The sequence below is a fragment of the Molothrus aeneus genome, chromosome 3, assembly GCF_037042795.1.
Source record: "Molothrus aeneus isolate 106 chromosome 3, BPBGC_Maene_1.0, whole genome shotgun sequence".
NCBI classification, from domain to species: domain Eukaryota; kingdom Metazoa; phylum Chordata; class Aves; order Passeriformes; family Icteridae; genus Molothrus; species Molothrus aeneus.
The window spans coordinates 43711502-43725663 of NC_089648.1; the positions used below are offsets into that span (position 1 = coordinate 43711502).

At 35.8% G+C, this 14162-nt stretch overlaps 1 protein-coding gene across 1 annotated transcript in view; it reads left to right on the top strand.

The window, feature by feature from the left end:
- Nucleotides 1-14162, top strand: part of RYR2 (ryanodine receptor 2) — a 384696-nt gene that overhangs the window by 109407 nt on the left and 261127 nt on the right. The window contains exon 3 of the mRNA XM_066546800.1: nt 5832-5936. Within this exon, the coding sequence (XP_066402897.1) occupies nt 5832-5936 (105 nt within the window). The remainder of the gene's footprint in view (nt 1-5831; nt 5937-14162) is intronic.

The window sequence follows — 14162 nt, forward strand, 5'->3', positions numbered from 1 at the left end:
AAGATTTGCAAGTGGAATGATTGCAATGTATTTTTGTCTGACTTCAGTTCCACCACTAGCTGGTTTTCCCTGTGTTTGTCTCCTTCTTCCTTTTCTTTTTTTTTTTTTTTATTTTTTAATTCTAGACCCTGTTCTGATTTTATCCTCCTGTCATTTTCTAAGTTTTATCTCCTGAAACAGCTGAAACAGTTTTCCCGTGCAAAAAGGACACTTTTGAGCTTTCAGATGTTAACAAGAACTTTGCACTATGTGACAATGTTGTTTTTCAGGAAGTAGAAAATGCCCAGATTTTTGAAGTATTTCCTAGAAAAAGTGAAAAGTGTGCTTGTGACAAAAAGCCACTTCCTTGTCAAGCTGCTTTTCCAAAAACATGAGGACATTACAAGTTTTAGGTAGAGTAACATGAAAAGCTTTGAATGCTGAAAATTTCTCTGCTTTTGAGGGAGACAATTGCTTGGGATGGAATGTCCTATAAAAGCCTCATACAGAAAGTGATGGTTTCAGACTGAAGTTGTCAGAAGCAGCTGATAGCAAACTTTCTGTAGGAGGTGTCCAGGCAACCTTCACAGTCTGGTCATGTTAAACACATGGAAGCTTGACACTGCTCCTGGAGGAGTTCTAGGGAGCGGACAGTGTTATTTGGCAGTCTACAGAACTGAAACTGTAAGGCTCATGATTCATTCTCTGTCTTTTCTGCTTTGGGATTTGATGAATATGGTTCATTCTGTTTGGCTGACGGGACTTGGTTTGTCAGACCCATATATTTCTGTTCTGTGTGCATGTTGCAATGACAAGCTTGAAAACAAGGAAAGCTGGGCCTTCTATGTAGAGTCCTAGAAACAGAAGTTTTTCCTTGGTTATATATTGAGTGTATTTCATCACTGTCACCAGACAGAATCTCATTTAAATAGAAAGGGCTGCCAGAAAGATAGAGATGTATAAATTGAAATGTAACTTGAAAATAGCTAATGGGTTCAGTTTCTTTCAGACTACTCCCACAAATAGGACTACAGATGTTTTGCTTAAATTCTGTACTAAAATGAATTTTCTGAGTCCTCCTACTTGGATTCTTGAGGTTAGGCATCTAGTAAATGTACTAGCATTAAAAAGAGTTATGAACATTCACATCTCATTTTTTAACATCAGGCTGCTTAATTAGATGATTGATTAGGCACTGTTGTGTGAATTCTCAGTATACAGTTAAACACGAAATACCTCCAAGTCCATTTAATTGGTAATTCGGTTAGAAAAATAAGAAGCTTGCAAATATCTAGGAAGGCAAGTAAAGCTGAGGTGAAGCTGCCTATTCTGAGAGACAGAATTCTGTTTGCTGATGCAATTTATTATCCTTCAGTCTTGTAGTAATATTTATGAGAGGCAGAAGTTCAGTTTACATTCACAAGATTATATGCAACATATTATTTGAGCAGCTTCTACATTCCAGTGGCTTGTTAGCACTGTGTGATTGTCAGAGTAATGACAACAGCACTGAGTTTTGTGTCTCAGCCTCTTGCTTTCCTTGGAGTGTGTAAATAGAAATTCTCTAGAAAATTAAACTGAGGGTAATTAATACATCCAGTACCCATGATTCACCTGTGGGTTGGAATGCAGTTAGGGTTATTTTGAAATATATTTTAAAAGCTTTACTTGAAACACCTTTTTAATAAAGGGTATGATTATCTAATTTGCAAATCTGCCTCCCACAGAGTAAAGCGTAGTTTAATATGCAAATATTACTACAGAAAACTAGTGTCCACAATAAATGTAGTTTAAAATGACAGGAAGAATAAGGAATTCACCAGTTTTCTAAATAATCCAGTAATTACTTCAGTAATGGGTATGCCTTAAAAATTCCAGATGACCGTTACATTTATTTTAACCTCTCTAATTTTGCTGATTTTGGGCTATTACAAGCCGTGATGAAGGAACAATAGAAAAAGGTAATAATAATTTATTCCTTTTCTCCTAGAGGTACTCAGTGTCCTTTTGAAATGTAATATACAATTTCTATTTATTTATGTAATAACATTTAAAAAAAATTGAACTACTTGCATATTAGGCTGTAATTATGACTGAGTAGATTTTCTAAAAAGAAAAATTGATAAGAGGGCAAATCTAAACATAAACTGGCAGCCAAATCAGTAATGCTTTAATTAATACTGAGATAAACTGGAGTTACTACTATTTATCTTATAAGTCATTGAGTATATTTTATAGTCAAACCCATTTAAGTATGATTGATTTTGCAAATGTGTCAGAAATGGACTGAAAATAAATTATATTGAATACTGCCATTGCTTATTAGAATTTTCCACTGATCATATGAACTGAAGTGGTACAGATTCCCTAGATTGTCCAAGACCATTATATGCTCTGTCACAGAACAAACCAATCTCCACTTTGGAATATGAATTAATTTTCTATGTCTTCAATTAATAAGTTACTGCAGCAAATATAAATATGATGAAAATTGGTGGAAAAGAAGGTTGAAGATTGCCAATAAGGTTATTTATATCTGATGAGACCTCTGCTTTTGAGCTGATCAGTGTTTGGGGTTATAGTTTGTATTCTGTTATCAAAATAGAGATGTATCGTTACCATTTAACTGTTAGTAAAACCTGGTAATTTTGATGTTTATTAAAAGTGCATTTGTGGGTTGTTAGACGTGTAGCAAAATATTTTCTTTAAAATTACTAAATATTTAATAGTGTGTTTATAGTCTAGCAAAGCAGTCGCTGAAATATCTGCCAACACATTTCACCTGTCCTCAAAAAAGCCTGATGTTGAAAACAAATTCATGCAAGTTTTCCTTGCAGCCTCTAGAATATGCAGTTGCTCTCCAGGCTGGGTACTAAAATGTGCTGTGTACTGTGCATGAAAATATTTTTCAGTAGAGAATGTTAGACTGCCACAGAATACCTTTATTTTTCATATGCCGTACTCTGTCTGTGTGTGAGATAATTTGACAGAAAATAAGATAGATAATCAGAGGTCTGACTCTGGTTTCTTTCCTCATATTTATTTTATGCTTTGAAGAGATGGAAAAGACACTTGTGAATAATTTTTGTTATATTTAAATGACAGCTTTAAAATTACTTGGAATTACTGTCTTTGGAGGGGGCTATTCAAGAGAGGAAACTTCAGTCTGTGTCTGAGGCCCAAAGCCTCATTCTTTAAATCCATAGCGTTAAAAGCATCAGCATTGAAATAAATCATAGAGGGATGAGCAGAGCTGTAACTGAGCTAAATACATTGGCAGTTCTGCATCTGTCTCCTGTTTTTCCATGCTTTGATTGTTGTACGTGCTGGGATTGATGCAGTCGTGCCTGTTGGATTTTCACTAGAGCAGAGCTGGCTGAGGAAGTGCCAGAGAAGTTGGTCTAAATCACATGCTTCCTGCAAGCATCAGTGGGTGCATCTTTCCAAAGCTCTTAAGGGAAGAACATTTCTCTCTGAGGGCCACCAAGTACCCAGGCATTCATGCAATGAAGATGAGGTGGGATAATGTGCTCTCCCTTTTGCCTCATGAAAAAAAAGTCTCTAACATTTTGCTAGACTGTAAGAACACAGTACTTCTTTCACTTAATTAAAGCAAAACATCTCATACATTTCTCCTTTTTTACTCCTGAGCAGCAAAAAGTGTTCCTTACTCATCTGCAATGAGAATAACTGAGAAGTGTTCATTGGGACTTCATGCCTTAGTCTTAACGGGTAGGAAAGGAAGTGCTCATGGCTGTCTTGAACATAAAGGAGAATTAAATGGATGAAGGAAAAGTGTCCTAGATATGTTGGTTTGATGAGTGTTTGGAATGATGCAGGATTTTCGATATTATAGAGTATATAACCTGTGGGGTAGGTTCAATAGTAAAACATTTGATATGTCCAAAATTGTATGTGTGAGACATGTTCTGCCAGCAAAAATGCTACTTTAAATAACAGCAACAACAGTGGGAATATTGTTAGGGAGACTTGGTTTGGTTATAGATGCAGTGACTCATTTCTGAGCACACTTTTCTCTTTTGTTTGTACTCTTGTTTGTCAGTTTAACTGGGCAGACTGGAGGGCGAGCTGCACTCTTAGGCTGTGAGGCTTTCTAGACTGGAAAAATGTCCTTATGTTAACTGAGTAGAAGCAGCACCTTGCAGCCTGAGATCTCTGAGTGCTCTCTTTCCTGCTTCGTAACATAAGGGCTTGTGATGGTACTTACATTACAAGGATGTTTTGAAGACAATCTAATTGGTTGTTTGTTGGCCCAGTCTTACCATTAAAAGAACTGTTGTAGTGTCTGACTAGCTATATAAGAAAAATGGTAACAAGAACACTGATAAATAATGAGAGACCTAATTCTGAAGGAGTTGGCTGAAAAAATATTTCATGCCAAAGTATCATTGCATAAGTCAGTCAAAACCCATGCAACAGAAGATGCTTTTAAAACCTTTTTATCTGGCTGAAACTTAAAGTACAATTTTACATTAATTTCATTGAAATATAGGTATTGGAAAATAATGAAATATCTATTATGTATTAAACAGACCTGAATTGCTGTGTTTAGTAGGGATGAACAGAAATATAATAAGCTAGTAAGATTGTGAGGCATTCTGAGAAAACAAGCTTTTGTATGGGGGGGAAAGATTTTGCAACTAACTTTTACAATTTGGCCTTGGAAGTTGCCTGTTCACTTTGTACACAGTTTGAGTAAGTGTGCAGTTTTACAGCTTTAGCAGCAAAAGAATTCAGGGTGTAAAAAACTGAATTCCAACAGTCAATAAAAGTATTCCTAAACTAAAATATGCAACTAACATGAAAAGAAAATAGAGAAGGGATGCCAAAGAATTTCTGGAGGCAAGTAAAGGTGCGTAGGAGTTGCATGTTCTATTAACAGAAGAAAAGATCCCCACATAAAATCTAATTTTACTTTGCTACTTTGCAACTTAGACATTGCTATTAGAAACTTCTTTCAATTTTATATGAATTTTTATAATAGTCTGGAAAATTAACTTTTCAATAGTTCAATGATATTTATTTCAAGCATGTCAAGTTAACTAATAATTTTTGTAAGACTTTTTAGTTTTATCCCAGTTAGAGCAGCCTGTAGTGAAGTATAGTTCCCCGCAAGGCTTTGAAGCTGCTGACTTGGCATTGATACTTGGTGTCCACTATTTCTACTATGAAAATTCATCTTGACCTTCATGATAATCATGAGCTCTGGCTAACTACCAGTAGCCTAAAGACTGAATTTGGTTTTCCTCACAATCTGAGCATAATGTCTGGGACACATGTTCCATGTGCTAATGTCCAAGCAGAGCCATTATTGCTTTGCCTAGGAGCCTTTCCACTCCCAGTTGTTTTTTTTTCTGATTTTCTTTGTGCAATTTGTATTGCTGCTCCTATTCCTTCCAAGGACCACTCCAAGAAGAGTCTACCTCTATTCCCCTGTAATCACTATTAGATTTTTAAAGAGAATTGCAAGATCCCTCTCCTCCTCTCTGCAGACACACAGGGGGAGTGCACTAGCCCTGACATTCATGGCGATCATCTGCTGAACTTGATGAAATTCGTTGGTTTCTTCTTTTATTGAGAGTTTCTTTCTTTTTTAGAGGGGACCTAAATCTTTTTTAGATTCCCCAGGTATCAGCTTGCACATGCTGAGCAGAGCATTGCTTCCCTTTACTGGCTAAAACTTAACTGTTGCAGCCCAGTATGTGGCTGGATTTCATAGCCTCAGAGATGTATTAGATCTTTCAGATCCATGGATGGTGAGGCAAAATAGAGCCACTGGAAAGTGTGGCAAATGTGTTACTAATGTGATCTCATGGTTTTCTTTTGCCTAGAATGTTCCACCTGATTTGTCTATCTGCACCTTTGTGCTGGAGCAGTCTCTGTCAGTACGGGCCCTCCAGGAAATGCTGGCTAACACAGAAGAAAAGGCAGAAGGGGTAAGTTATTAAATATTCACTTTTCTTTATCTTGCAAAATAGTACTTTTTTCGTATGGGACCACAGGTTTCATGGCTGTCACATGCTTATAGCATGATTGTGCTGAATTTTCCTCCTTTGCTATGGGAATGTCTGTTTTTTTGGAAATTATAAGCACTTGCAGTGTCCACTGAAGCTTGCCAGAGTTGTAAATTCGCAATTTCAATGTGCTGTGAGTCAGTATAGAGTTACAAGGGTGTTTTAATTTGGCAAATCTCATAGTGTGTCATATAAAGCTTGATCACTTCTTCTGAACAAATAAACTTTCTGAGCATTCCTGCCTATATTGGGTGAGACTGTCAAAAGGTCTTAAAATGACTTGGATGTATGCTGGTTGTGTCTGGAAATAATCAAATTCATGTGTATGCTCTGATCTAAAATATGCTGTGGCAGACCTTTAAGCTGAAGATAAAATATTATTGAGCTTGGTGGACAAGAAATAGCAGTCTGGAAAATGAAGGATATAGGAATTACTTAAATCCTATAAGAATTATTATTATTATTTCTAATAGGAATTAATTTTTTGATTAACAAATAGTTATTTACAAATAAATCATAGTAGTGTAATTGCTGTTCCCTGCAGTGCAGTTAATTTGATTTGTTATGCTGTAATTGAGTGTTCCATATGCACTTTATAGTGTTCATCTGAATGCTATGCTCTAGCTCAAATCCTGTTAATTTTTGAGGAAGAGTGACTGTAAACATAGGCGTTATACAGGCAAAAGACAAGTAGGTGTTAACCATAAGTCCATCAGTCAAGAAAGCTGGCAGGAGATAAGCGTGACTCTGATATTTATGGGGATGCCTCAAGAAATCGAACTAATGTAAAGTAGTCAGTCCCATGAAATGCCAGGCACTTAGACTGAAAATGGTATTTGGGAAATTAAGTCTGGGAGCAGTCCCATGGATGATCCAGAGTGTGTTCTGCAGTGACAATTTGCTCCAAGAGAATGACAAGCATATCTGAGAGAAGAGGTGGTACCAGAGTAAGCAGATACAGACTTCTAAATCCCTCTTCCCTTTGTGAATACTGAAACCAGGAGAAGCAAATTCACAGGGAAAAAATAAAATCAAAAGAACAGACATACAAAGGCATAATGTCAAAAATCACAGTCCAATCCCCAGGATGTACAGTGATAACTGTGTATGGCAACATGTGTAAAGTAGAGCAACAGTTTTCTTTATGTTTATTCCCAACAGATGTGAGCAGGGCATGAACTAAAGGAAGTACAGGGGAATGCGTGATAAAGTAATGCTATAGGGTAGAATGCAGTGAATGAAAAAGCATTCAGTTTTTGAATATGAACTACTGAAACTTTTCTTTAAAACAAAAAATCAACTTGCAGATTTTCTCTTGCACTGTCTTTAGCAGAGTGCTGGGGCCATGTATTAGGAGAATATTTGCTTTTAATACAGAGATCACACCTGGAGAACTTTGGAGAATGAACAAACCTCTGCAGAATGATTAGACAATGTGAGCTCAGGTATTCTGCTGGGAACAGGGCAGACTTAAGAGAGCTTTGTAGGGGGTCTTAGGTGGAATATTTGCACTAGTTCTGGACTATTTTCTGCACTTGATGTGAGTAGAAAAAGATTTTTGTAGGACACGCTGACCAATGAGACATACTATGTTTGGCGGTAATCTGGTATTTTCTGGAAAAAATTGCTGATGTTTTCTGTGCATAACGATGAAAGTCAGAATTCTGGACACTTACACCCCTGCCTAAATAACACTGATGGCAGCTGCTCTGGTCTACAGTGCTCTGTACTCAAAGGTCTTCTGAGATCTGCACAGGAAAGATAAAGCAAAGTTCTGAGTGTGGTCATTACGTGGCTCTTGGCTGTTTACAAAGTAGTTTACTGTGCTCTCAGCACCTATTAAATGCCAACACTAGGAGAAGATACAGAGCTACAGCTGTACCAGCAGAGAGAGATGGTGTTCAGTAAATCATAAATATATTTCTACTGCAACAGCTTCTATAGAAAGGCATTAGGAATCTGCTTGTGTCTCTTGCATATTAATATACTAATATTAGAGGACAACAATCTTGAAAATAATGGTTTGTGGATGAACACAAGGTCATGTTTTCAATGTCTATATTTTTCTTTTTAGAAAGTCTCTGAAAGCCAAGATGGTACTAAAATGAATGACTATGTACTTGCTGATAAATTAATAGAACTGACATTTGGTATCTGTATGTGCATTCTATGAAAAATACATAAATTTTGCCTTTGCATTTATATTTGTAAGTCATAGGCCAGGTACTTATATAGACAGCTTCTTATCTGTTTGAAGCAACTGTTAAAAGAAGTTTTAAGATACGAGGTAATTTGTCTTGCCTGAAGCACTCTTACCTTCCTAGAGAAGCATCAATTCTTTTTATCAAAATAACAGTGCTTCATTTCATTTAGTAGAAGAAAGTATAGCAATTTTTTGAGAAATTGTTGCTATAAACTGGTTTCAGTGTGACCTCAGTTTTCTAGTGGAAAGAATCCTGCAAAAGGATGTCTTTTCAGTTCTCAGTTACTTTTCATTGCATTAGAAATCATTAAGGTGCTGTGCTTATAAGAGTGCTGGTTTGCCTTTTGTGTTGTGTAATCTCTTGAATGATATGTTTATATAATAGGTATTCTTGTTATATAACAGGTAAGTTAGCAGTAATGTAATGGCTGAGTACTATGAACAAAATCTCACGCTGACTTGAGTCAGAACAATAAGCAGCTTTCTTGTGCCTAAGAAAGAATAACTGTGTGCATTTACTGGATTTACTGCTATTTCTCAATTAGCGTGCATTAAAGGTGCAAGGTTTGCTCTGCAATAAACACCTACATTTTTAGTGCGAGAGTCCCAAAATGAGAATTTCCATACTTTGTGAGATCAGTGATCCATCTATCTGAGTATTCCTACTTGACTCTTCTGAACCAGCTAAATGTATCAAAGGCAACAGTGGAAAACGACTGAAATTTCCTAAGAAAGAATGTGTGAAGTGCTCTGTTTCTTCTAGGCACTGAGTAGTTATTTTGTGCTCTGAGGTTTCATCATTTCCCTGTAAAATAGTATGGTTAGCTCTGACAATTTATTAAAACACTGACATTCATAGCTTGCTTGAATGGTTTCGGTTTCAAAAATAAAATGACAACCTAGTTTATTTGCTTAGGTAGCATTATTTTCACTTTTAATTTTAAACAGGTATTTTTTTTATATTTGCTGGGGTGTGGAGTGCTACATGTATGTACCACTTTCATCAGTTCATCAGCAAGAAAGAAAGAAAAAACCAAAAACTAACAAACCAGAAATAGATGAGGAAAAAGGGAGGAATCTTGTGGAGATGGAATAGTAAATAATTGTATAATGAGGAGTATCATCACATACTTTGGGCTATGGTGTGTTAGGCAAGCAGAATTACAGGTGCACAGTCCTAAACAAGGGCGACCTACAGCCTAGGTATTATTTTGTAATATTTTTGACTCATTTTCTTAGTGTAACTTTTTATTATTAGAAAAGCAGATGTAAGATAAAAATGAAAGCCCTTATGTTTTTATAAAGCATTTAAGACCATAAAAAGCATTCAGGCCATCTATTCTTAGCCTGGTTGTTATTTGCAGTGAACCTTCTCTGGACCCAAGTGCCTTGTATTTCACTAAAGCTCATTAGTTGGAGTGATTCACCTGAGAAGGTGAATCCATTGCTTCTGGAGTAATTTAGGAATGGTCATTGCAACTTCTTGGAACTGTGTTTTGCTTCGGATTCTTTTTCCTTTATCTTTTTGGATAGTTTGATTTTTTTTTATTGTTTTTAAATAATTTAAATCACATCTTCCTTTCCTAGATTCAAGACCTCTATCATGTAGTACTTTCTTCTTAAAGTAAAAGTGATTAAATGCCATAATCAAATCAGTTCCTGGAAATTTTCCCTAATTTTCTTAAGAAATGAAGCCTGGCCATCTATCCATTAGTGCTCTTGAATCCAGCAACTTCTGCAATTTCTGGACAATATGAACAACATTAGAAACAGGATTAGATAGTTCTTTCAGATATGATGGATATTGGGCAGGAGAAAGGGATCTAACTTTATATATCCTATAAGAGGAAAGGAAGGCAGAGTTTTCTCTTTTACCATCAACTGCTCTTGTGCTATTGCACCTTCTGCACAGTTTTTTTTCACTGACAAAAGGTGTCACAAGGACATGGGAAGGAAGTTGCCAGGTTTCAGGTGTGAGGGAGGGATTTATAATTTTGTGGCTTCTTTCAGTTTTGAGATTTAAATGACTTTTTCGTGAAAGTTAAGCAACAGACCTGTACATTGTATGCTGTTACCTGTCTCACATTTTATAACAAGGAGAATTATTTCCCTTTGTGCTGCTGTATACCCAGTAGAAAAGGGTGTCCAGAAGAAAAGGTATCCAGACATATTTGACATGGAAGAATGCCAGGTATTTACTTAGTCTCAGTTGGTTCAAAAATGATTAAGATTTTGTCTGAAAGGTTTTTCTTTTTAAATAATCCTCAAACAAACATGCTGCCTGACAAAAGGTATTAAGATAAAAATTTGCCAACACAGTGTGCAAAATAAAATTAAGTGGAAAGTAATCTTCATAAAGCCCATTGCTACTAACTATTATTTGAAATGTATTTCAGAGGGTTTTTCATATGATTAAATATGAATTATTTTTTTCTAATGGGATAATCTGAGTATTCCAAACACCATTACCCTCAGTATTTATATAAAAAGGGGCTAGTTTGAACTTTCATTCTATTCTAATGCTTTTGTTTCTTCAAAGAGATAAAAACCAGTTTTGTGCACAGTGACTAGGTACAGGAAATTAAATTAGTTTGGCACTTAAAGGAAATTTTTCTGTAAGTGGACAAGCACAAAATAATCTATCATCTGTGTTGGCTGGAAAAAAGAATTCTTGTTATTATGCTGAGTTACACTTGGTTTGCCTGTGTTTTCTGAAATATATCAAACAGTTTCATTCTATAAATAATATATATATACATAATAAATAATATATATATATATTTTTTCCACCTTGTTATGTCTTTTATAGTACCTCATGATAATTGTAATCAATGATACCACTGAAATGTGAAGATTTTGGATTATATTTTACATGCCATACCTGCTGAATAGACGATATACCTATGTGTGTATTTATATGTGACATATAAATACAGGTGTACAGGACTTGCTTTCACATGTCAGTGTGTTGTACATCTGTGTGTAGATGGGAGACCTTGTATCCCAAACAGGGGTTTGCTCTTAACTGCACCATCCCAATGGAGTGATTGAGAACTCTATTAATAAATTGTCCTTTACAGAGATATAATTAGTTTTTGTCAGCAGTGGTAAAACATTCTTTTCACTCTGGTCTACCTGAAGACTGGTGAGTGCCGAACCATTCCAATTCTTCTGCTGTACCATACATCCACAGGAAAATCTCATATCATTGGGAGGGTGTAGAGTAAGAGACATCTATTTTGGTGAGAACTTCTGGAGCTGCTGTTTGTTGATCCGTGCTTTGTTCTCCCAACACAAGGTATATGCACGGGCTTTTTTTTTTGTTCAGGTATTTGTAGGAATTGAGACTCCTCCGGCTTTTTTTGTTTTGTTTGGTTTTTTGGGTTTTTTTGGGGGTTTTTCCCCCCCAGTTTTGTCAGCAAAGTATTTGGAACATTCAATTCCTTTGCTAATGGGTAGGTTTCATGCTACATGAACTGCTTGCTGGTAAAATCATCTGCTCTTGGAGTGTAATGTGTTTCCTTTGGAATTATGTTTTAATGACTCCAGCAGGACAGATACACCAAACTCACTTATCCTCAATGGAACCCAGTGGATTTCCCTCAGCTGCTTTTGTGGCCTTTCAAGTGTCAGCTTTTTGATTGTTTACTAGAATAGAGTGCAGTAGTGAAATAGGTAAGGATTTCTTTGCATGCCACCTGTAGAAGGAAGGTGAATGTATAAGTAGTTACAATTTCTGTTTTGAATGACATGATAAACTAGGTACTAGAATACATTAGGAGAGCTTAGGACTCTCTAGAATTTATATTGAAATTATTTTAAGTGCTTATTCAGAAAATCACACTGTATTTGGGTTTTTTTACTTCTGAGAAAACTTGAAGTATTTTTTTTTTGTATTTGTCTTTCTAGACTTCATTATAAAGGGGGAAAATTTACTCTCAGTTGTCTTAGTAAACTTGAAATTTATTTACTTTTAGGCAAAATGAAATGTAGGTTTAAATCCCTTTTTAGTTTCCTGCAAATTGATCTTAGTTGCTGTATTATCTACTGAACACTTCAGTGTGCAGTTTGCTGCATTTTCCCCAATATTTATTTGCCCAGCAGCTGTACTATTCTAATACTGCATGCCATGAAGATTTGCTGTGCTTAGCAGCTCTATCCTGTCCTCGTGGCTGGTAATGAAGATGTGTAACTCTGTCATGCCCATATCAACTCCTGAGGGCTGGTCTTCCAGAGAGCTGCAGGTTCAGAGCTGGAAGCAGACTTCTGTTTGATACTTTTGGGTGTTCTCCCAGCCCATCTGAAGAAGAACATTGGTTATGGAAGGAAAAATCTGATTGTGGAATGAGTACTCAGTGGAGCACTCTGGCACTGTTGCAGTCTAACTTAGGGAGAACTGTAGCAAATTCGATTCTGCCATTGAAGCGGAATGGAAAAGTGAGGTATAGACCAGAATTGGTTCAGATTCCATGTGATCCTAGGGAACAAACTGAAAATAGTTGGACTAAAAGTTGCTGACTGAATAGAAGCAATGTAGAAGTCACTGAAACTGGCATTTCTATGTATTGAGCTGCCATGAGGACAGCTGAGAAATACTGGCAGATAGATTAGAATGAGAAACTCAGGGTGTAGTGTGTATCTTTCTACCTTGGATGAATAAAGAAGGGGATTGGTTTTTTTTATGTCTTTTACCTATAGGTAAAATTTTAAAGGTATTATCCCTCTGCCATCTATAAGCTATGGCTTGTTAAAATAAAGTATGGCAACATGCTGATGCTTTTCAGTAAAGATTCCCAGTTAATTCCTGAAAGAGTTTGAGGGTTTTTTGGGATGAAATTTAAGCACAGCAAATTGAAAATGATACAGTTAAATTTATCTTCAGAATCAAATCCCCTTTTTTTTTAATCAGCAGTTGGAATTGATGTACTAAAGGCTATTTAGGCAAAATGATGAAAAGATAAACTCCACCAAATCCTCAGATTCAGATGCTGTTCTAGAATGTTGAAGAGTCTCAGTTTTGCTGCTCAGTCCTATATAAAGCTGAGATAGTCTCCTAAACCATTAATTTTGTTAATTCTACCAGATGTCTCAACATAGATAGTAACATACTGAGTTTTTAAACCAGGCTAGTGTAGATAAGCAGTTGGAATCAATAGGCTAAGCAGTGATTGATACTTGCATTTTTTTCTGATTTTGTTAGTCTTCATACCTCAGGACTGATTTATGCATGTGTTTAGGACTGTAGCTGATGAAAGCTACACATAAAATAGTGCTAGAAATTGGGTCCTAGTCATATCAGACCAACTTGCCTGCTTTGTGTGTCACATTGATTTTAGTAGATTCTTTAAATCTATTAGTATGTCATATTGTGACATATCAATATTTCACAATATTGTGAAAATATTTTATTGTGAAAATTGAATTAATATTTGTGAGGTTACCTCTGCAGTAGTGAATATCATAAAATGAATAGGATTTATTTGTTTTGTGTTTGGAAGACTTTTTTAAAATCAATATTTAGTACAATGGTTGCACAATAAGCTGGAATGAAACAATATAGTAAGTGACCACACTCTCATCTATGTTTTGCATGAGGAAGATTTGATGTTAAAAAGATTATGGACATGTGAAAGGCTGCATCATAAAACAGTGACATTTTTCTGTTTGTCTTAAATTTGTTTACTTCTTTTTTAAAAGTTAGCATAATTTTTTGAAAACATCAAAATCTTAGACTTTAGCTTAGTCAGAAGTGTTTTGAGATACTAAATTGTTCATGGTATATATGATTATTGTCTGCTACAATTCTACTACTACTGATTGTACCAAGTGCAGTTTTACATTAATCTCTCAGCTGAGGCAAGGCCTGGAAAAAGTGACACTCAGACTTGGTATTCTCTGTTGTAATGTGCACAGCTGTAAGATGAATTATTTGTAAAGCCCAAGAC